A 24,349-nucleotide genomic window follows, 5' to 3' on the forward strand; every position below is an offset into this window, starting at 1 on the left:
TTTTGGCTCACCCTGTGTTTGCTGCATAGAGCAAAACATACTGTTTGAAATTTGTTCAGAATTTTCTGTTCATGGCTAACTAAGCCAGTTCTAGTTAATTTTCCTCATTTTTTCTGTGGTCCCAAGATTTGCAATGATGTAGTAGATCTATGACTTTAAATGTGAAGATTTTTTTTTTATCAATAGCCTGTTTGTGGTTCCAAATTAGCAAAGTTTGTTGTATCTAAGTTTTTTATGAATATATTGTGAAGGGATGAACATGCATATTTTAAATGAATTCAGTTTTCCAATATAATTTGATGATACAGCAGTTGAGAACATTTGGTTTACAGTTAGCATCTTTACATTTGAATAGGTCTTAAAATTGTTGTGTAGCTTCAGTTCCCAAGTATATGAACTGTTAACCGTTAACACACTCATACAGTTTAAGATGGGAATAATCTTGAATATTAAAGTTATAATCACAATTCGTTTTGTACAAAGTCTTCTCCTGTGCACTTTTAACATGTTGCTTCTAATAATTTGATATTTTTTAATGCAGTACATAATTAACCTGTGGTTATTTGGAGTTGTGAACTCTTTCCCTAATAACTGTCATGGATATTATAATTGATATCTGTGGGTGCAGTTTGGTTTTATCAAATTAACATTTAGTTTTTGGATATGGTTCACATGCATTTTTAATGTTGCAAGTAGAGTGGGTAGATGGTGGTTTTAAAAATAGGACCTGTGCAGGTTGGTTTGTTTTTTTTTCCCCTCCCCCAACTATAAATGTGTGCAGCAGAGCAAGGTAACAGTTCCAACATGCAACAGGCAATGCTAGTGTTACTGGTGTCATCTGATTAACTGTGGTTTATTTCATTGTTTCAGTCCTTTATTTATTTTTTTTTATTTTATACTTCTTTTAACTATTCATTGCATGATGTTTTATGTCTGCTTTTTCATTTTTAACTGCCTTATGATCAACCTTTTAAAAGGCACAATTGGTAAATATGACTGTTCATTTTTTTTTAAGCAAATGAGAATATGATCGTTCAACATAATGCTTAGCACAGATTGTATAACCCCCAGATTCTGATGTGACATAGCATTGGTAACCAGTGTCCCCTTGATATGTAATAAAAATAACAAGGAGGAATATCAAAAATAACACATTTCATTTTTTTTGACTATTGCTGTCTTTGGACCAAATCCACTTGGTTATTAAATTATACACTTCTATAAATTTGTGGAAATGGTCAGTTTCCTTCCATGAACTGAGGCTTAATAAAATATGTAAAACAAACTGGTAAACATTTGTAGCTCTTCAAAGAATGTATGAAGCTATCCTAAACACAGGCATGTAGTTTGTGTTTTTTCCCCAAAGTAATCCAAAAAGATTTTAAGCAGTTTTGTAAAATCTTCCAGATCATCCCTAGACTAGTCAACAGTATGACTATTGTTTTTGTTAAGTAATTCTGCTGAAGGGGAGGTTAGCATTTAGTGTAATTTTTTGTTTTTCTTCAAAATAACAATTTGGGTTCATAGACTCTAAGAATAAGACTGTGAGAGTATTATTAATCCAGTATTTTGATTTAGTTGAAGATTAAAAGTTTTATGTTGTGTTAGTGCCGAAAAAGAGTACAATAAGATTGAAGTGCTAAATATGATGTTGGTAGTATTTCTTATTGTAGATCCCACTGTTCTGTCCATTAATTGTTACCATTCCTGCTTATCCTAAAACTTGTTGTTTCTAAGTGCACGTTTTAGCAATCAGGAAAATGATGCAATTAGGTGATAACTATGTAAGAATTCTAATAAAATTGACATATGTACAGTCAGGTGCAAAAGTTTGTGAAACAAAATGTCAACTTCATTTGCGCTATCATATAGTCATGGCCGAAATTATCGGCACCCCTGGAATTTTCCCAGAAAATGCACCATTTCTCCCAGAAAATTGTTGCAGTTACAAATGTTTTGGTATACACATGTTTTTCCTTTATGTGCATTGGAACAACAAATGGAGAAAAAAAGCCAAATCTGACGTAATTTCCACACAAAACTCAAAAACCGGGCTGGACAAAATTATTGGCCCCCTCAACTTAATATTTGGTTGCACGCCCTTTGGAAAAAACTGAAATCAAGCGCTTCCTATACCCATCAACAAGCTTGTTACACATCTCAACTGGAATTTCCAACCACTCTTCTTTTGCAAACTGCTCAAGGTCTCTTTTAGATTTGAAGGGCGCCTTTTCCCAACAGCAATTTTGAGATCTTTCCATAAGTGTTCAATCGGATTTAGATCCGGACTCATTGCTGGCCACTTCAGAACTCTCCAGCGCTTTGTCTTCAACCATTTCTGGGTGCTTTTAGAGGTATGTTTGGGGTCATTGTCCTGCTGGAACACCCATGACCTCTGACGCAGACCCAGCTTTCTGACACTGGGCCCTACATTGCTCCCCAATATCTTTTGGTAGTCTTCAGATTTCATGATGCCTTGCACACAGTCAAGGCATCCAGTGCCGGAGGCAGCAAAACATCTTAGAACCTCCACCATGTTTGACTGTAGGTACTGTGTTGTTTTCTTTGTAGGCCTCATTCCGTTTTCTGTAAACAGTAGAATGATGAGCTTTACCAAAAAGCTCTACCTTGGTCTTATCTGTCCACAAGACGTTTGCCCAGAAGGATTTTGGCTTCCTCAAGTACATTTTGGCAAACTCCAATCTGGCTTTTTTACGTTTGTGTCAGCAATGGGGTCCTCCTGGCTCTCCTGCCATAGCGTTTCATTTCGTTCAGATGTCGGTGGATAGTTCGAGCTGACACTGTTGCATGCTGAGTCTTCAGAACAGCTTGAATAGGTTTTGAAGTTGATTGGGGCTGTATCCACCATTCGGACTATTCTTTGTTGCAGTCTTTTATCAATTTTTCTCTTCCGTACACGTCCAGGGAGATCAGCTACAGTGCCAGTGTTGTGAACTTCTTGATTATGTTGCGCACAGTGGACAAAGGAACATGAAGATCTCTGGAGATGGATTTGTAGCCTTGAGATTGTTGATATTTTTCCACAGTTTTTGTTCTCAAGTCCTCGGACAGTTCACTGCTCGTCTTTCTGTTCTCCATGCTTAGTGTGGCACACTCGGGCACACAACAGAAAGGTTGAGTCAACGTTTCTCCATTTTAACTGGATTTAGGTGTGATTGCTATATTGCCAGCACCTGTTTCTTGCCACAGGTGAGTTCAAACGATCATCATATACTTGAAAATAAATGATTTACCCACAATTCTGAAAAGATGCCAATAATTGTGTCTGGCCCATTTTTGGAGTTCTGTGTGACATGATGTCAGATTTGGCTTTTTTCTGTGTTTTTGTGGTGTTCCAATGCACATAAAGGAAATAAACATGTCTATACCAAAACATTTGTAATTGCAACAATTTTCTTGGAGAAATGGTGCATTTCCTGGGAAAATTCCAGGTGTGCTAATAATTTCAGCCATGACTGTAGACTAGTTTGATTTCTGTTATGCTGTTCTGATTATTTACTGTTAGAAACCAACAAACTTTAATTTTTGACTAAACAGGTAGACTGGAATGTGTTTTATTTCAAGTGTGTATCAAACTTACTATTGTAGAATTCTTTTTATTAATAAGTTTTTGCAAGATTTTTAAGTTATTTGTGTACCACATGTGCATTGTAGTACTAGTAACAGCTTTAAATAATGGGTGCATTTATTTATTGTCCAAATTTTTTTCTGAGTAAAGTGTTTTTTAGTGGAAAATTAAACATCGGTAATTGATTTACAACCTGAACCCCTGTGATGAACAGTTTTGTATTGGGAATAGATCCTGGAGGTGCAACTAAAAGGAAGTTTAGACACATAATTGACTGCGGTCTTTGCCTCCAGAACCAGAAATGGTCCCTCGTGTGCGTCTACAATGCCGTGATGTTCAGAAAATTGTAATGATCGCCAAATCATTACCATGAGTTAGTGCAAACTGGCTGTAGTCATGTTTACAAATCACTTGAAAACAATCAGCAAGGTGACAGTTTGTCATAGATTGTTTGATTCAGGGCTATGATCGTGCCATCCCACAAGAAAACCAGCTGGGCAGTGGCACAGTACATACTGCCAGCTTTGAAACAGTGTGAAAAATCTGTGGTTTGGTGTGCAGGCCTCTTGATAATGCCAAAAGAAACACTACAACGACAGGACCAGATTATTCAAAAGTGCCAAAGGAAAAGCTCCAAAATCTTATGTCAGTACATGGTACAACTTGGTTTCAGCAGGATGTGGTGCCCTATCACACAAGCAATTGGCTAGGTGTTACTAAGTTGACCTGTGGCCTGGCAAATTTGTCAGACCTCAATCCAATTGAAAATGCATGGGTGACAATAAAGAAAGCTGCTGTTCAAATGCACCCAACATCTATGGAAGACTTGACGCAGAAGATCAAAATAATGTAAGTGTCACAGATTACCGGAAACTATCGTTGTCCAGTGTAACTTCATTCACTGTTGTCACTATGTTAAAATTGGACAATTGCAATTAGCTGCATTTTACTTTGTTTTGCTTTTGAATACTTGTGTGTATATATACACTTCCGTGCTATGTTCACAAACCTTTTCCCCTCGCTGTAGGTGTGTTGTTAAAGAACATTTTAACAGTAAAATCATAAGATGGATTTATGCACAACAGTGTATACGCAGATATCCGTCATTTTTGTTGTAGTTGTAGATTATATTTTACTTGTGTATTAAAATGTGATAACGGAAAATGATTAAAAAAAATTTAAATGTAACGTATTTAATTAATAATTTTAAATTGGAAGGTGGTTGTGGATATGCTAGCTAATTTTCAGCCTTTTTCCCTCCTCCGCAAAATCACAGTGGAGCAGTGGTGTGATGAATGAGGATCCACTTGCAGCCCAGTGTGTAAGTATTTAAATTATTTATTGAAATAATAGCTTTTGTGTTTATTTTAGTAGAATTGTAAATATAGCAAATGCTGAGATTAAAATCATTTATGTTCATCTTAACCATCTTGGTTTATTTTCATTCCCTCCACAGAATGGATTTAGTTCAATACAGTCAACTCAATCAATAGAAGGTTTGTACAATTTAATTATTTCTAGCTCCGTTTTATTTTTTTGGTAACTTTATTAAACTTTTTAATGTATATCTTTAAAATGCCTACTCAGTGTTAAAGATTAAAAATGAACAGACTAAAAACCACTTCTTTTGAATATAAGGTCATTTTTATTTATAAGAATACCTTCAGCACAACATTTTCCATATTCTACAGCAGCCCTACTGTTCTCCAGTTAACAATATGTGCAAGCTTTTTAAATTTTTTTAAAAATACAACTTTAAGTTGTTGTGTTTTTAAGTGTGGTAGTCTGTAGGGTTGTGTATTGGCAAGAATCTCACAATATGATACTTGCGTCATAATACAGCAGTTATTAGAGGTATACCATATTGGCAAAATTTGTATCGATATTTTCTGGGACTTTGACAATAATGATAATTTGATATTTTGTATTCTTTAAAAATCTGTTTGTGAATGTTTAATTGTTATAGCTTGGTGGGGTTAATAGGATATTAATTGTAGCTTACTAATGAGATTAGTAGAAACAACAGTTAAAGAAAGTGAGTCGTATTTACTTACTTAAACCTGAAGTAAAACAACACAAAAACATTAAAATCACCAGTCAAAGTGTTACTGAGATCAAACAGTACAAGTATGTGTAAACCATTTCAAAGTGGCCTTCTGAATTTATACAAAATTACACTAAGACCAACAAAACTATTATAGTGAGAGTATTTTAAACAGACACTTACCCTTAATGTAAACCAGACATGAATCCAAAGGGAATATAGTAATCATAATTGAACTACAGAGCCTTAACATTAAAGTCTGGATAAACATAAACGTCCCTGCTGTAAGGTGAATTGTGCAGCATACAAGCAAAAGCAGAAATATAACATACTGTACCATAGTGTAAAAATCCAAAGTTCTTTCAGATACTGGTCAGGAAAAATTTACTAGCATTTGTAAAAGGGTGTCATCTATTGCACAAAGACACAAAAAAAACCCAAACCTGTAACATTTTTAAACAAATTACTAACTTCAAGTTCTGTCAGTTCTGACCGGACCTATACTGTATATCCAAACTGATGTATCTCAACCTATAAAAAATAATTGTGCATGGATGGATGGTCATATGAAAAAGCTTGGGAACCCCTCTTAATTCTTTGGATTTTTGTTTCTCATTAGCTGAGCAATAGAAGTAGCAACTTCTTTTTAATATATGACATGCCTTATGGAAACAGTAGTATTTCAGCAGTGACATTAAGTTTATTGGATTAACAGAAAATATGCAATATACATCATAACAAAATTAGACAGGTGCATAAATTTAGGCATCTTTTGAGAGTTGCTTTAAGGAATCCATGCTGTCACTCTTGAGAGGAGAGTCAAAGGTAAGCACAACTTGCAATTGACCACCTCTTAAATATTTTTTCTCATGATTGGACACACATGTCTGTGAAGTTCAAGGCCTAACGAGCTAAATTAACCAATTTGGTGTTGCAAGTAATCAGTATTGAGCACTTACATTCATTCAAATCAGTAAAATTACAAGGGTACCCACATTTTTGCACAGCCAGTTTTTCCCCATTTGACTTAATTTCATACAACTAAATACTGCTTCACTAAACTTTGTTTGGAAAACACCCCAGTATTCAGATGTTCCTAGGAAATGAAAGACGTACCACTGTTGTCTTTTTTTTTTTTGTTGAAAATAAATTATTATGCAGGCTGAGAGGGGTTCCCAAACTTTTTCATATGACTGTATGTATGCAATAAATTAGAATATCATCAGTTAATTTATTTCATTAATTCAGTTCCAAAAGTGAAACTTGTACTGTAGATTCATTACACACAGAGTGATATATTTCAAGTGTTTTATTTCTTTTAGTTTTGCTGATTTTAGCTTACAAGTGATGAACACACAAAATTCAGTATCACAGAAAATTAGGATATTAAGACCAATTAAAAGAAATGATTTTTAATACAGAAATGTTGGCCTACTGATGCACTCAATACTTGGTCAGGGCTCCTTTTTAAATGACTTACTGCAATCTGGCCTTGAATGGATGCGATCAGCCTCTGGCACTGGTAAGGTGTTATGGAAGCCCAGGATACTTTGATAGCGGCCTTCAGCTCGTCTGCATTGTTGGGTCTGGTGTCTCATCTTCACCTTGACAATATCTCATAGATTCTCTATGGGGTTTAGATCAAGCAAGTTTGCTGGCCAGTTAAGCACAGTGATACCATGGTCATTAAACCAGGTATTGGTACTTTTGGCAGTGTGGGCAGTTGGCCAAGTCCTGCTGGAAAATGAAATCAGCATCTCCATAAAGCTTGTCAGCAGAGGGAAGCATGAAGTGCTCTAACATTTCCTGGTAGACAGCTACGCTGACTTTGGACTTGATAAAACACAGTGGACCAACACCAGCAGATGACATGGCTCCCCAAATTGTCACTGACTGTGGAAACTTCACACTGGACCTCAAGCAGCTTGGATTCTGTGCCTTTCCTATAGACTCTGGGACCTTTATTTCCAAATGAAATGCAAAATTTACTTTCATCAGAAAAGAGGACTTTGGACCACTGAGCAATAGTCCTGTCCATTTTCTTCTTGGCCCAGGTAAGGGGAAGTCTGTGTGTGGTGGCTCTTAAAGCACTAACTCCAGCCACAGTCCACTCCTTTTGAATCTCCCTCAATTCTTGAATAGGTTGTGCTTCATAATCCTCTCAAGGCTGCAGTTATCCCTGTTGCTTGTGCACCTTTTTCTGCCAGACCTTTTCCTTCCACACAACTTTCCATTAATATGCTTGGATACAGCACTCTGAACAGCCAGCTTCTTTAGCAAAGAACTTTTGTGGCCTACCCTCCTTGTGTAGGGTGTCATTGACTGTCTTCTGGACAACTGTCAAATCGGTAGTCTTCCCCATGATTTTGTGGCCTTCTGATCCTGCCTGAGAGACCATGTAAAGGCTTAGGACAACTTAGCAGGTGTTTTGCATTAATTTAGCTGAGTTTAGTGTGACACCATGAGTCTACAATATTGAACTTTTTCACAATATTCTAATTTTCTGGGATACTGAATTTTGGGTTTTCATTAGTTATAAGCCATAATCAGCAAAATGGAGAGAAATAAATGCTTGAAATACTTCACTCTATATATAATAAATCTATTTAATACAGTTGAGGCCAAAATTATTAGCCCCCCTAGAATCATGTAACATTTTCCTAAACTTCTTCCCAAAGTTTGCAACATTGATGAAACTTGATATAATCAAGCATCCACCAGTGCTATTTACTAGCTTTTGATACATTTTGTAATATAAAATATATTTTTAGTCTTGCTTTATATCAAATATAGTAAAAAATGGGGTGGTCAAAAATATTAGCCCCATGTTAATGTTTGCTTTCAAAACACACCTACACTAATTAACCAATCAGCTTTGAAACCACACCTGTGCAATCAATTGACTTCCTAACACCACTTGCAGTCAATGGGCTTCCTAACAACACTCAATCAGCATAAAAAGACTCCCAAGGAACAGGGCTCTTGAACACATGAGAGGGACTACTGTTACTGGCCATGCCAAAGACAAAGGAAATCAGTCTGGAGATCAGAAAGAAGATAGTAGAGGCTCATAAGGGGCAAGGCTACACTGCCATTTCCAAGCGATTCACAGTGTCTAGAACTGCTGTACGTTGCATCATTGCCAAGTACAAGGAGACAAATTCTGTTAGAAACAAACCTGGCCGTGGCCGTAAGCAAGATTTCAAGAACTCTGGAGAGAAAAATAGTCAGATGTCAGCAAGGAACCCCAGACATCTGCCAAGATGATTGTTGCTGACCTAGTCTCTTCTGGAGTTGATGTTTCAAGGAACACAGTTGTGAGGGCTCTTCACCGTGGTGGGCTTCACGGCCATCATCCCAGAAGAACCACTTTACTCAAAGAGCAGCACATCACAGCCCGACTGAGGTTTGCCCATGAACATTTGAAATGTAAAGATGATTTTTGGAAGTCTGTGCTTTGGTCTGATGAGACTAAACTGGAACTGTTTGGGCACATGGAGGTTGCTTATGTTTGGCGAAGAAAGGGACAGGCCTTCAACCCTAGGAACACAGTTGCCACAGTTAAACATGGTGGTGGGAGCATCATGCTGTGGGGCTGTTTTGCAGCCTCAGGCACAGGGAGCCTTGTTCGGGTGCATGGCATCATGAAAAAAGAAAATTATGTTGACATTCTGAGGGAGAATATGCAGAAATCTGCTCGTAGTCTAGGCTTAGGTCGTCGCTGGGTCTTCCAACAAGACAATGACCCAAAGCATACATCAAAATTAGTTCAACAGTTTTTCAAGGATACCAAAACCAAGATCTTGGAGTGGCCCGCACAGAGCCCAGACCTCAATCCCCTTGAGAATCTGTGGCGAGTGCTCAAAGTGAATGTCCATGCTCGGAAACCACGCAATTAGGACCAGCTAGAACAATTTGCAATGGAGGAATGGACCAAAATCCCTCTGGAGACCTGTGCTAATCTAGTAAAGACCTACTCTAATAGATTGTTGTCAGTTGTGGCTCAAAAAAGGTACAGTATTGACTATTAATGGGCATGGGATGATAATTTTGGATGTCTCATTTTTGCCCTTTCTTGTTTCCACTCAGTTTGTCAATAAAATATCCAAACTACAATTAGTGGACCTTGTTATTTTGGACACAGATACGCTTTAAAAAACAAACATTTGTTGTTAATGGTCATTTTAATATTGGAATCAGGAGTGTTGCCTAATTTCATAAGGGGGCCTAATAATTTTGGCCACAACTGTATGTTTCACTTTTTGAATTCAATTTCTAAAAGTAACTTTCTGATCAAATTTTTGAGATACGTCTGTCTTTTTGTCTGCCTGTTTATCTATGTATATCTGTATATCTATGTGTGTGTATACCAAACCGAGGTGTATATCTAAACCGATCTATTTAATCCAATATATTTATCTAACCCAGGAATCTTCGCAGCAGAGATGTAGTGTGTTAAAGAAGTTATGAAAAAGAAAAGGGAACATTTTAAAAATAACAACATGATTGTCAGTGTAATTGTTTTGTCACTGTTATGAGTGTGGCTGTCATCAAGGATTTGATTATCATTTCTTTTAATCAGGTTCGTATTTGGAGGACGTGTTGTGTTCAAGTTACATTCTGCATTTGTCAACCGTTGTAAAGATACAACAGGTTTCATTGTTAACTTTGTGTCCATGTTGTCAGAGTTGAAACATTCATGAACATGAAAGTGTCCACAACCAAAATCGCTACCCGTAAATCTAAGATGTTTAACAGGCATTCCTGGTTGTCCAAAGGTGTAAAATATTTCCCTATTTCTATAAACTTGAAAGTGACAACGAAACAATTCTGCAGCAGCTATCAATTGCAGAATCAATCATAGGTTGAGAGCTTAAAAATTTCAGTGCTGTAAGTTATCCTGTGTAGTAGTATTGTCTTCTGTACCATCATCAGTCCACACCTTGAACCTGTCCCAGTCATTCATTACATCCTGTAAGACACAATGTCTCTGTGGATATCAAGGCCGAGACTGGTATGGCCATGCATGCAATAAAGAGAGAGAAGGGAAGAGGCATGCGCAATCTCGGGGCATGGAAACCACTGGGTACAGTTCAGTGAAATTGTGATCGACGACGATCACCGGAACAGACATGTTTGGGGGTAAACTTGCACCCGTTGAGAATAGAGTACGAAGGAAGGTGAGATGTGATGGAGCAGGGAATGAAAAGCAGAAATCGGCACCAGGAAGACGTACGTGAGCAAGTAAGGAAGCCCAACAATGACAGCCTTGAAGCAGTGGAGTAAGGCGGGAGTCACTAGCAGAAAGATGTGAAGCAAGGCCAACAACAGGCTTGAAGCGGTGGAGTAAAGAAGACTGGAGCAGTAAGCATGACGAACAGCAGAGGAAAGTAAGGAATCGAGCAACGAGGTAGATGAGCGTGGGATGTTAATGTATATAGGCAGGGAGCCAACCACGTGGTAGGTGCACTAACAGCTGGTGTGCAGAAAAAGGTAGGGGGACCGGGGGCAGCCCTTGTGCCTCTCTGGCATGAAATAAATCATCTGTTAACAGAAATAAGGAATGAAACCGCCAAAAGGAAAGGTCAGTTCCGAATGTTCCTTACGGCATAGTGGCGAGATCTGCCAAAAATGGTATTTTCGAAAGTTTAACAGGGCACGGTGTGAAATGAAACGTAACGTTTGTAAGTACAGTGTAAAGGATGAGCAGGGGAAATTTGGTTTCCCTACGTATACTGGAAGTCGCAGAAATAGTGAGAAGGGGTTTCTCCATCTATATATACAGTTTAGGAGATCACCCATTTCTCCTACTTGAGTGTTGCAATAGGACATGAAACATAACTAACTTTTGTAAGTACTCAGCAAGGAATGAGCATGTGAAATTTCAGCTTCCCACCTATATGGAAAGTGGGAGAATTAGTGATGAGTCAGTCAGGGCTTTGCCTTTTATTTACACATAGATATATCAATATCTAAATCAGGGATACAAAATGATCTGAATATTTCTGCTTCATAGGTAAATGTTTAGCTCTCTTTATAGTTAAACTGGCCCACTGATGCCTTTCAAGTAAAGCATGACCGTAACCCCTCTGGGTATTGTCAATTCTTACTTTAATACAACACATTGCTTGCTTAATTAATACATTTTATTTATATAATGCCTTTTCCTTGCTCAAGGAGCTTACTGCTGTGTGTTTTCAATGACATTTATGTTTGGGGCAGGGGTGGCAAACTCCATGCCTTGAGTGCCGCAGTGGCTGCAGGTTTTCATTCTTACCATCTTTTTAATTGGTTTTTGCTGCTTTTTACTTTTAATTAACTTGACTCAGTCCCCATAGTTTCTTCTTTTTTTTAATTAGCAGCCAAACAGTGAGACACAAAACAATATACCACATAACCAGCTCCCCTGTGCCCATTACACAATATCTGAAATTACAGAGAGGTGATGGTCTTGGTAAGGTTGATCTCTCGGGTCAGCAAAACATTTTGACGGTGCTCTTAGAAAGAAAGAACAGAAAAATAATTTTGGAAATGTATTGTGGCAGAATGAGAGCAGCAACAAGCCATGGATTTAAATAACGGGTTTAATTAACAGCAAGAATTGGCTTCTCTAAGTGATTGGAGTGAAATTGGTTTGAGTTTGAAGCCCCAGTTTAGCTTGTCACCTTTTAACTCATTTCACATGTCATTTCTGATTGGCTGTTATTTAATGAAGAAAGGAATCAATTCAGAGGGCTGAACTCTTCTAACAGGGCTATTAAAGTGAAGGGGGGAAAAAGTTAATTAGCAGTGAAAACTGCTCACTGATTAGGAAAAGGGTTAGAATGAAAACCTGTAGCCACTGCGGCACTCCAGGCCTGGAGTTCGCCACCCCTGTTTTGGGGATTGGCATTCAGAAGCAACTGTGCAGCTCCAGTTTTCTCTACCCTTACTGATATAGGTTTCTCGTAAAGGAAACACTGCCCATGAGGAATAACAGAAATTGTCGTTAGATCTGTACTGACTGCACCAGTTCAGCAGCTTCCATACACCTCTATCACAGTAATTGCCCTGTGTATGTATTAGTACTTTCTCACACTAGCACACAGAAGATCCGATGTTTAGTTAGTAGGGTGTGTGTGTGTTTGTTTTCAAATGAATGTGACGTGAGAGGGACAGAGGCAGGTGGCATGAGTCAGGGAGGGATGGGGCAGAGGGAGGCGGCAGGATCTGTGTGAGTTTTTCAAATAATGAAAGAAAACAAAGTGATGTGGAATCGAGGATCCGCAACCTAGATGTTTTGTGAAATAAAACTTGTTTGATGACCATATGCCTCTGACAGAAATAAAAATAATACATTTGAACAAATTAAGTAAATTGTCTGAATGGATTAACATTTCATCTGAACAGATTTCAGTCTTTCGAGCAACATCTGTCTTTCAAAACCAAAGCACCTCTACAAGAGTGAGGATGATCCATGTCTGGCAATTAAATCTAAAGACACAAATGCAAGGCTGTTTCATTATGTGGCACTGTTTTCTCACTCATTTTTAGTCAGCTACGCTAGTTTAACTTGTGGTACGCTGACTGTGTACATCTAGGCACTGTGCGCACACACAGTAGTTTATCCAGTTAGGTTATATGAGTCAGTGAGTGTGTGTGGACTCTCAAGGCATGTTTTTGTTTTTTGCATAGTGAGTGACATACTCTAATTTCAGCTTGCACGTTGTTAAAACAATTACTATATTGTAGACTATACATATTGCACACTCCTAGTTATGATTCAGTATATTGTGATGTATTACAGTACTGTAATCAAGGTGATATATTGCAGTTTTTTAATCTATTTTTAGGAAAGCTGTCATAGTGTAACAAACGCACCATATGTGTAAAATCTGAGTTAAAAAAAAAAAGTTTCCTTTTTATATAATCAAAACAGTGGAATCTGCAACTGCATTTTCAGTCTCTAACTTCAAACATCATAGCACTACTTTTAGCACTCATCATAGCACTACTAGACTGAGCAAAGGAATTAACATGTGCCTGTATCCGTAAAAGAAATGTGCTTGTACTTTGAGGTCCTGCTTTAAAAGTTCACAGTATGCCACGTTATTTCTTTAGCAGTTAAAGAAAATGCATAGTCTTATGTATCATTCAGCATCATAGCATTGCAGTCTGAATAAAGGAATTAACATTTGTCTATATCAATTAAATAAGTGCTTGTTGGATTCTTTAGGTAAGCAAATTAAGAAAATAAAAACCATCAACAGTGTTAAATTTATACTTCGTGTATATACAGGGTGGGTCATTTATATGGATACACCTTAATAAAATGGGAATGGTTGGTGATATTAACTTCCTGTTTGTGGCACATTAGTATATGCGAGGGGGGAAACTTTTCAATATGGGTGGTGACCATGGTGGCCATTTTGGATCCAACTTTTGTTTTTTCAATAGGAATAGGGTCATGTGACACATCAAACTTATTGGGAATTTCACAAGAAAAACAATGGTGTGCTTGGTTTTAACGTAACTTTATTCTTTCATGAGTTATTTACAAGTTTCTCTTTGTTTACAGCCATTGACATGTCACAGAGGTTAACACGTGAGGAGCGGATAGAAATTGTGTTGATGTCTGGTGAACGCAGTAACCGGGTCATTGCAGCAGATTTCAATGCAAGACACCCTACGAGACCACCCATCTCCCATGCTACAGTTAGCAAACTGCTTGCTAAGTTTCGTGAAACTGGTTCAGTGTTGGATTTGCCAAAATGTGGACGCATGAAAACTGTCACTAATGAAGAAACATCAGTGGCTGTCCTAGCTTCATTCAGCAAGAGCCCACAGCGTAGCACTCGCTGCATGTCACTGGAGAGTGGCATTAGTCAAACATCCCTTCGGCGGATATTAGCTACTCACAAATGGCTCCCTTACAAACTCCAGCTACTGCAGCATCTCAACAAGGATGACCCAGATCGGCGCACTGAGTTTGCAGAATGGGCAAAACAAAAATTGGAACAGGACCCTCAGTTTACACAGAAGATTTTGTTCAGTGATGAGGCAAACTTTTATGTGAATGGTGAAGTTAACAAACAAAACCACCGCTATTGGTCTGACACTAACCCACATTGGATAGATCCCTCCAAGACTGTTGGAACAAAAAAATTGATGGTGTGGTATATGGGGTACAAAGATAGTGGGGCCATTCTTCATCAATGGAAACCTCAAGGCCACTGGATATGCGAAATTGCTACATGATGATGTGTTTCCCTCTTTATGCACTGAAGCTGGCACGTTCCCTGAGTTTTTCCAGCAAGATGGTGCACCACCACATTATGGGTGTCAGGTCCGAGCATTCCTAGATGAACAGTTTCCTGGAAAGTGGATTGGTCGTGGGCCAGTTGAATGGCCCCCAAGGTCTCCCGATCTGACCCCCTTAGACTTTTATCTTTGGGGTCATCTGAAGGCAATTGTCTATGCTGTGAAGATACGAGATGTGAAGCACCTGAAACTACGGATACTGGAAGCCTGTGCTAGCATTTCTCCTGCGGTGTTGCTATCAGTGTGTGAAGAGTGGGAGAAGAGGGTTGCATTGACAATCCAACACAATGGGCAGCACATTGAACACATTTTATAAGTGGTCAGAAACTTGTAAATAACTCATGAAAGAATAAAGTTACGTTAAAACCAAGCACACCATTGTTTTTCTTGTGAAATTCCCAATAAGTTTGATGTGTCACATGACCCTCTTCCTATTGAAAAAACAAAGTTGGATCCAAAATGGCTGACTTCAAAATGGCCACCATGGTCACCACCCATTTTGAAAAGTTTCCCCTCACATATACTAATGTGCCACAAACAGGAAGTTAATATCACCAACCATTCCCATTTTATTAAGGTGTATCCATATAAATGGCCCACCCTGTATATTCTGCTTTAAAGGTTCACATTATGTTGTGCTATCTATGCCAGGTTTTAATTTCTCAATCTCAAGTAGTTAAAGAAAATGCATATTCTCCATAGCATCCAACATCATAACAGTGTTATTTCTGCAGTCTGAACAAAGGGATTACATCTGACTATATCAGTTGAAGTTAAAAGGGCTTGCAGGATTCTTAAACAAATGTAAACAAAAAAATACATACAAATGGTGATCATTCAAAATCCTTAACATTGATTGCCCATTTTATTACAGTTTTTATGTAAGTGATTATTTTTTTAATGTCAAAGTTTTTGTGGCGGAAGATGGTTTGGTCAACATGCTTTTCAGACACTTCTCAGTGCAGTTAAGGATGTCTCCAGGGGTGTTGAAAACTCTCTTCAGAGATGCTTATACCAGGAATGCACAGGAAATGTTTTGCTATTTAGTAACTGAGCCATCATTCTCTATAAAACTGATTGGGTGTATATCTTTGCAAATGAAAGAGTATTGACTGAGTCATTTTCACACTTTGGTCTGTGAATTTCTTCCAAAGTGTTTTGCGAGGTATCAACTCATTTCATATTTGCCACTTGCTGCCCCTTTAAAGTTTGCAGACAGCATGGCGGCTGTTGATTTCCTTTGTGTCTTCTTTATTATAGAAGCCAAAATGAGCTTGCACTTCCCCTCTGTGCAATGCAGCAGCTGGTCTAGCTCCTCTGATTTCAGTCATCGGTGGTAACTTTACTAGTAAAGGTTTTTTACTACCCGCTCTGTGTTGCCCACAGAATCTGCACACACACGTGTATTGAGTAGTAAGCCTACATTTGTCATGGTGTGTACTTTACGCTGCTTCCTGTTTCAGTTTACATTGTGTTAGTTGAAGATAGATTACAACACTTCTATTTAGTGTTAATGGGTTTAAATATAACAAAAAATAAACCCCACTGTGCCTTGAATCTTTCTTTGCATGTAAACTAGTAATTCTTAAAACATCAGAGTGCAATAGTCAAGTGTATTGATTTTTTTTTTTACATCCAGAGTCATCTTGAGTGTTTTTGTTTTTTTTAAATGTTCACTGTATAGAAACTAGTTATACTTCTGCAGTTTACAATATTCATAGTGATGTAGATTTGTGAGTTTGATGGTTAGATTAGGCTTGTACATATGGAGAGTTATCATTGGCAGTTGATTACATACTTCCCTGATGAACTTTACTGATTAGAACCATGTGATTAAGTCTGTCATATATGCCAGGTTTACATGATCTAGTCATGCTTCGAGTGCTGTAGATTTCGAGAGTATTCAGAAGATGTTCAGCTCTCTTTCTACATTGTGATGCTGGTTTTTGAGTAATTTTCTTAAATATCAACTCAAATTCTGTATATTGCCCAGCCCTATTAAAATATCACAATGGCTACAAGCATAATATGCATTTAAATGTTTGACTGTGACCTTTGTGATAAGCATTTTGTGCAGTGTTCCTGTTTTAAGCTTAATGAAGATTCTAGCCCACCCCACCCCGGTGCCCTATATTCAGGCAAAATCACCTCTTGCAGTACTACTTCATTCTGATAGGTTAGTAAGACTTCCAATTTGGAAATTATACAATTTATAAGAATACTTCATTATAACCTTACATGTTTGCTTTTTCTTTAGTGTTATTTTTGATTTGTTGTCTGCATTAGCTTTTTGTTAAAAGCATTCATGATTGTGTGTGAATGGTACCATCTACCTTTAAGATAGCTGTTTTTATACAGCTAAGGGTGCAGCCTTTATTCCTATTTTATTATTGCTTGTTTTCTAACCTCAGTGTTGTTGAAATTAGTAGAGAAAATGCGTGCATGTTGTGAAAAATATAAAATGGTTGTCTTTGTTTTTTGTAAAAATAGAGGCATTTTTGGAAGAAGGTGAACATTCCCTTCCCCCAGTAGGAGGGGTGCTTGATTCCGCAACGTTCAATTTTATTCTATGAAGTCATTAATTCTTACAAATGCCCCAAAGACTAAAATATACAAAACACATTTTTTCCTAGTTTTGCATTAGAAATTTCACGTTGAGAGTCAATTATGATTTTTTCAGTTGAGCAAAACAAGATGATGCATGAGCACTTTAGTATAAGCAGTCACAATAGATTTATCTTGTCTTGTGTCCCTTGTTTTCTGGGATGGGATCCAGCTCCTTCTGAAACCTGCTCAGGATAAAGTAGGTTTAGAAGATGGATGGATGGATGGATGGATAGTCTTATCCCATCTGTTGCTAACAAATACAGTACTTTAAAATCTCTAATTTTTAAAATAGCTCTACATGTTACTGTATCTTGTTTTTAATTATATGCTTAAAAATTGAGTTACAGGTTTGAGCACGAGTGTGGAGCTGGTATGATAAATGTGTTGGGATTTTGTAGCATCTACAAAAATGCAGAGATAATATACAGATATGTAAAGCATGAAGTTATTGGCATTTTCAAATACCAACCAAAATTATTTTACTAATTCCTGTTGAAAATATGTAGTATTTTCATCTTGCCTGAAGAAGGGGCCTTAGTTGCCTCGAAAGCTTGCATATTGTAATCTTTTTAGTTAGCCAATAAAAGGTGTCATTTTGCTTGGCTTTTCTCTATGTTGAAAATATGTAAATCAAAATGTTGTTGTCCTCTCTGAGCATAATCATTCAGATATTTTATTTATATTTTAACATTTTTTTGGTGACTTGTCATTTTAAGGTGATCATTATTTCACTAACAGAGAGAACTTTATTTCTCTGCAGGTGGAAATTAGGCTTTTTACAGCAGCACTTTAAATTAGTAAACAAGTTTAAAAAAAAAACCAAAGAAATACAGAACTTCTGTAAAATGGCTGCTGTTTGCACAGTGCTTGGCACTGTAGCCTTCAGTTTTAGGCAGTTTGGATCACTGCAGTAACTCAGAACAGAGAATGCACTCCAAAACGGTATTCTCTGAGGCTAGACTGTTGTACCTCTGTGATCGGCTATATCACAGGCGTTTGGGAGACTAATGACTAACTAAAGCAGTTTGATCTTTGTATAGGTTAGTTGTTTGATTGTTTAAAGTACTTACCTGCAGGTTAGGTGAGAAGGCTTTTGGAACAAATGGCTGTGGTGGTGGTAGTGAGGCATGTCCTGGGTGAAAACGTTGTTGGCAGTTTTTACGTGGGTGAGGAGGCATTTCATTCACATTAATATATGAGCACTGGGATGTTACTTCATGCCAAATGGAGGCATGTAAGCCGGGCATGCAGATTAGCCGTATGATTTTAAAAAAATGTATAAAGCAGGTACAGGAAGCTGCCTGAAGATGGAGTTGGTGTGTGTGTGCGTGCGTGTGCCAGCAGCTTGAAATATAGGAAAACGTCTGCCTAGATCTAGGCTATAAGGGGTGGAAAGTCGCAAGCAGCATCATTGGCAGGTTTGTGTCAGGCCAGAGTTAATGATTGGCCAGGTAGTTCGGCTTGGCAGATAAAAGAGAAGTACCCAGCAGGGATCGTCTTTTTACTGTCTGATGTTGGAGAGAGAAGGTAGCTGAACAATAGTGATACTTTTGAGCATTCCTTTATTTAGTTACATACCACACCACTTTCTTTTGTTTTGTGTTTGTGCCATTTTTTCCACTTTGATTTTGATGACTGTTTTTCTGTCTTGATGATTGTGTCCTGGAAGAAGAAAAGTTGTCTTGTGTTCTTGTTGTATCTTTTTAAATTACGTTTAATTTTTGAGCCATGCAAGTACTATACAGACCCACCATTGTTGTATATGTTCAATTAGTGTCATTGTAGAGGACTACAATTATTTTGAAGCGCATTGACACTACAGCTTTTCTTACTGTGTCTTTTAATAAGGATTTGTTTTCTTTTAAATTTTGGTTCCAAGTTTCCTAAATACAACACTGATCCATTCGGTTATGTTACAGATGCCCTGAACCCAAGTGTGTGCAGAATGTGTCACAACCTCACTTTTGGTCTTGCTTTATCTGTCTTTAGTTAGACATGTTTTGGTAATTTGAGCATTTCGTAATAGTACATCTAGTCTAAAATGAGACTTGAGAGTGCCAGTAGAGGTTGTTGAGTGATAGGTTAGCAGGATGTGCAACATTTGCTAAGGTGACATTTCTTTCATATGTTTTGTGTCAGGACTGCTGAAGTGTGCTGATTTCTTGACTGTGTCTTGCTGTTGAAGCACCAAAGCTTATTTGAGAGCATCATCTTGTTGAAGCTTGTTTGTCCACAAAACAGATTGGTGATGTTCTATGCTAAACTTTTCAAACATAGTAGCCAAAACCATACTGAGTTTCAAAGGATCAGCAAATGAAGAATCATTTTATGTGTACTTAAGATCAAGTTATTAATACAGGTTGATGGCTGCTAGAAGTTTAAATATGAGTATTTTTTATTGTAATTTTCCTAGGACAGGTATTGGCAGGGCCAATAAGCAGCTAAATATGTTTTTATAATATGTTTATTTAATCCCTGCCTGGAACACTGACAGTCAGTTCAAGCTAGAAATCAAGTATGCTTTCTCCTTATGTTTTTAAATATCCACTTTTTTCTTTGACTAGAAGTTGTAAATTAAAACTAGATTGAAAACGTGAAGAATTTTCAGCTTTCTGGTGTTGTCATGCTTGTTCTAGTTAATGTATAAAGCAATAATCTGAAAATACCAGCATATCTCTTATGTGCTTCTTTTTCCAGCTGCAGCTGGTCCTGCAGTAAAGCCGGTGGAATCCCCAGTTGTATCAAGTATGGCTTCACTCCCGGATTCTGTGTCTGGCTCCTCATCTCTTCTAACCACAGCCAATCAGCATGCTACGTTAAACAGCCTGAATCATAATGAGGAACTCCCAAGCACTACCGCACCTGCATCCCAGCAACATAATAGGTGAGTGGTAGTGTAAACATGTTTTATAAGAGATCCTCACTGTCGTCAAACAGTTTGTATATGTTCTCCAGTAGAAAGTAGTTTACCATGCTGCTCTACCTCTGACGTTCTACAGTCATTCAGTGTTTCTGAAAACAATTAAATCTGATACAACTTTGGCAGTAAGTGTTCATGACGCACTAACCCAGTATCCTAAAAACATGACATCCACCAAAAGTCATTTTATAATCAAAAAGAAAATTTGCCAGAGAGGCAGTGTGTGCATTTAACTTTTAATACCGAATTCACTTGCCTTTGTCAGGTTGCACACGGTTATTTCTGAGTTAATCATGTTTAGTTATTGTATACAGTGAAATATGAAGAAGGAAGCACTCCTCTGCAGACTTAGGAACAGAGCTGTGGACAAATGCACATCATTGATGTAGGGCTGCAACAACTAATTAAAGTCTTTGATAATCACAGAAGATAGATAGTTCCCAACAAATTTTGCTTTGTTAGTTGCCTTATTAACCAGTACGTGCGTCACTTCACTTGCAAAGACCAACATTAATTGCATTTTGAAATGTGGTGTAGATTGCAGTTGTAAATTTTGGATTGGTTTCAACTTAAAAGTATAAAGTCATTTCAAATGGTAAGAAATCCATGTCTTAATAGGTTGGGAACGTGTGCTTATAGTGCATTGCCTCATCTGTCTTGCAAGATTTGTAAAAATGTGCTCACTCTATACCTGAAAAGGAAATGCATTGGTGATTACACTCGTATTCACATTTGTGGATGATCCAGCAGCACTCTAAATCTGTCTTAATCCTTAGAATTCTTCTCTGAAACACAGCTGTCAACAGCACACAACTTTTTTTGCTGAGAATGTTTTTTGATGATAGCAGCTGCAGTTTCTTTAATGCTGTGTATTTTTATTTGTGATACTCCGGTGGATTGGAGGTGGATTTAAATTGTTCTATCATGGTGTGGATGGGGGGGAAAATGGGGTAGGAGTTATTCTGAAGGAACAGTATGTCAAGAATGTTTTGGAGGTGAAGAGAGTGTCGGGCAGTGTAATGATTATGAAGCTGGAAATTGTAGATGTGATGATGAATGTAGTTGGTGCATATGCACCGCAAGTTGGGTGTTCAGTGAATGAGAGAGAAGATTTTTGGAGTGAGTTGAAGTGATGAACAGTGTACCCAAGGGACAGAAAGTGGTGATTGGAGCGGATTTCAATGAGCATGTTGGTGAAGGGAACAGTGGAGACAAGGAGGCGATGGGTAGGTATAATGTCAAGGAGAGGAATGAAGATGATCAGAGGATAGTGGACTTTGCAAAAAGGATGGACATGGCTGTGATGAATACATATTTTAAGAAGGGAAATGAACATAGGGTGATGTACAAGAGTGGAGGAAGAGGCACACAGGTAGATTACATCCTGTGCAGAAGAGTTGATCTGAAGGAGATTGAAGACTGCAAACTGATGGCAGGGTTAGGGTTAGTAATTAAGTAATTAAGTGTAATTAAGCAGCATAGGATAGTGGTCTATAGGATGATATTGGAGATCAAGAAGAGGAAGAGAATGAGGGCAGAGCCAAGGATCAAATGGTGGAAGATGAAAAAGTAAGGTTGAGTTTAGTGAAGAGGTGAGACAGGCACTGGGTGGCAGTGAAGAGTTACCAGACAGCTGAGAAACTACAGCAGATGTAGTAAGGGCTTCCTCAATTGTATGGAGTGTGTAGGTTTTTTTTTGTTTTGTTTTTTTATTTATTTTAAAGAACTTTCGCTAGTACAAACTTCATGTATTACTCATCCACCAAATAGTCCATGTGTACTTTCACAGAAGCTTGTGCGTTTAGATGCGTAAAAAATTAACTTTCGCTTATGCCAATGTATTTCATTCTTTTTATGAACTATGACGAATTTTTTTTTATACTACAATTGTACATCATTAGAAAGTTGTGAAACTTCTGTAACCAATGGCATTAACTCTTTATCTGTATGTGTCTCGACATATGTTTGATCTTTGATAAAAGCAGATCCACTCAGTAGTTTTCTGCCTTTTGCCTTGGCATATATTTTACAAACTTATGATTTATTTGAAAGAAGACATCCTTGCATATGTAAAAACCTTATATCCTTGTTGCCATTGATTGACTTGTGGGTTTATTCCAGTATTCATGAGCAATGTTGAAACAAGATGGTGTCCCACCAATGTGACATCTTGTGCATAAACTGCTGCTAGAAATTACAAATCACCCAACCAAATACTCTATTTCTTTGTTCTCTGTTTAATCCTTTCAACACTAGAATTACCAGAGCCTACGAAAAAACTCGTAAATCCGTCCCACCTTAAATCGCTTCTTAAAACCGTTCTCGCCTCTCTGCCAGCGTCTTTTGTTAATCTAAATGTGCTGATAAAAGAAAAGCTGCAAGTAGCCGGCTATTCCATCCCCCACCGACTTAGAACGTGCACAAACTTCTCCCAGCTCATGCCTTGATTGATTATCTGGCAGTGAAGTGGAGTTTTAGAGTGGAAATAATAGATCGTTGTTTAGAACACATGCATTTCATGTCTGTTCCGTTTTTACAGTAATCTGTGTAAACACATTGTTAAAACAGAAACATTTTTTATATTCTAGTAGTAGATGACAAAATGTAGGCATAAACTATATAATGTATGAAGCCTGAAGTCCAAATATCAAAGAAATATTTTCACAGAAGGTACAAATCTAACACAATTGGGCTTTTATTCAAAAATATAACTGCAGAAACAAAAAGCCGCCTTAACATGCGACATTGACACCCATTGATTATGACTGCCTCTGTGGCGCAATAGAATCAGCTGCTGACTAGGAATCAAAAGGTCGCGAGTTCGATCCTGCACCACTCCATTTTAAAAAGTAAACTGCTCTTAGTCTTACTATTTTAGAATAAAAACATACATTGATTTCAGTCTGTAACAGCCTGTGTAATTTATGATACTTGTAAAGGTTAGCTTTGGGGTTTTTTTTTTGTTAGTCAGTTTTATTATCTCAGCCGCGTTCACGAGCCCAAACACTCCCCACCCCCGCATCTGATACTGCTGTTTTCACATAGACGCACTAACAGAGGTAAACTCAGCTCCCTTCTACATCGGAGTAAGAATGCACATACCATTGCTTGCATACTAAAGTGTCAGCAGGCACTTCTCGTGGCATTACACACAGTTTTGAGCATGCCCTCTTGTGACGATGTGGGTTCAAAATCCACGCTCCCATGGCTGTTTGGGAACCCTTGAACCCAACACCGTCGATAATGAAACCGAGTGAGCTAGTCAGTGAAGGCAAATAAACAATTGAGCAAGGGGTGGTGCAAAAAGTGCAAAAGTGCTTTTATTAAAAACAGTCAACCAAAAACAAAAACAGTGTTCCATAAATAGTGCAGTTTTTCAATAAATAAATCCATAAAATGAAAAAAACGTGGAGGTTAAAACAATAAGAAAAGACAATCCTTTAAAACAAGAGGTTAAATCTTCTTATGGAAGCAGTCTTAAAACACTAACTAATCCGGTGCTTTTCTGGTAGCGTCTCGCCTGCTAATCCCGTTTGGGCCAAGCAGCAGGCAAGACGCTCTTTGCAGCTACCCTCTTCTAGACACACACACGAGACTGGAGACCTCCCGATCCCTGGCTCCGGTATGGCACTCATCCCAGTCCCGGAGAACTTGGTTTCCACCAACGGCCAGGTTGCTCACGTTGGGGATTCCCACCACCAAGTCTCCCAACTTCCGCTGCCTTTCAATGGCCTCTCTGCGGCCAGTCGCCTTCCCTGGTCACTCCCGCTACCTGATCGCTCAGCGGGAGCGACATCAACACAAACACCTGGGTGTCGGCCTAACACCCAGCTTCCACGCAGCTGTCCACCAGCGCTCGATCGCGCGCTCACCACACTCACGCACCGCC

The 24,349-nt window shown here is 38.1% G+C and overlaps 1 protein-coding gene across 4 annotated transcripts in view; it reads left to right on the forward strand.

Annotated features, from left to right (window-relative positions):
- The window catches only part of ubap2l (ubiquitin associated protein 2-like), a 230,061-nt gene that overhangs the window by 125,049 nt on the left and 80,663 nt on the right, over window positions 1-24,349 (forward strand). For all 4 annotated transcript variants that reach the window (XM_039751895.1, XM_039751904.1, XM_039751923.1 and 1 more), the window contains 3 exons: window positions 4,866-4,910; window positions 5,046-5,085; window positions 20,238-20,424. In XM_039751895.1, coding sequence (XP_039607829.1) covers window positions 4,866-4,910; window positions 5,046-5,085; window positions 20,238-20,424 — 272 coding nt within the window. The remainder of the gene's footprint in view (window positions 1-4,865; window positions 4,911-5,045; window positions 5,086-20,237; window positions 20,425-24,349) is intronic.

This window comes from Polypterus senegalus, chromosome 1, assembly GCF_016835505.1.
Source record: "Polypterus senegalus isolate Bchr_013 chromosome 1, ASM1683550v1, whole genome shotgun sequence".
NCBI classification, from domain to species: Eukaryota; Metazoa; Chordata; class Cladistia; order Polypteriformes; family Polypteridae; genus Polypterus; species Polypterus senegalus.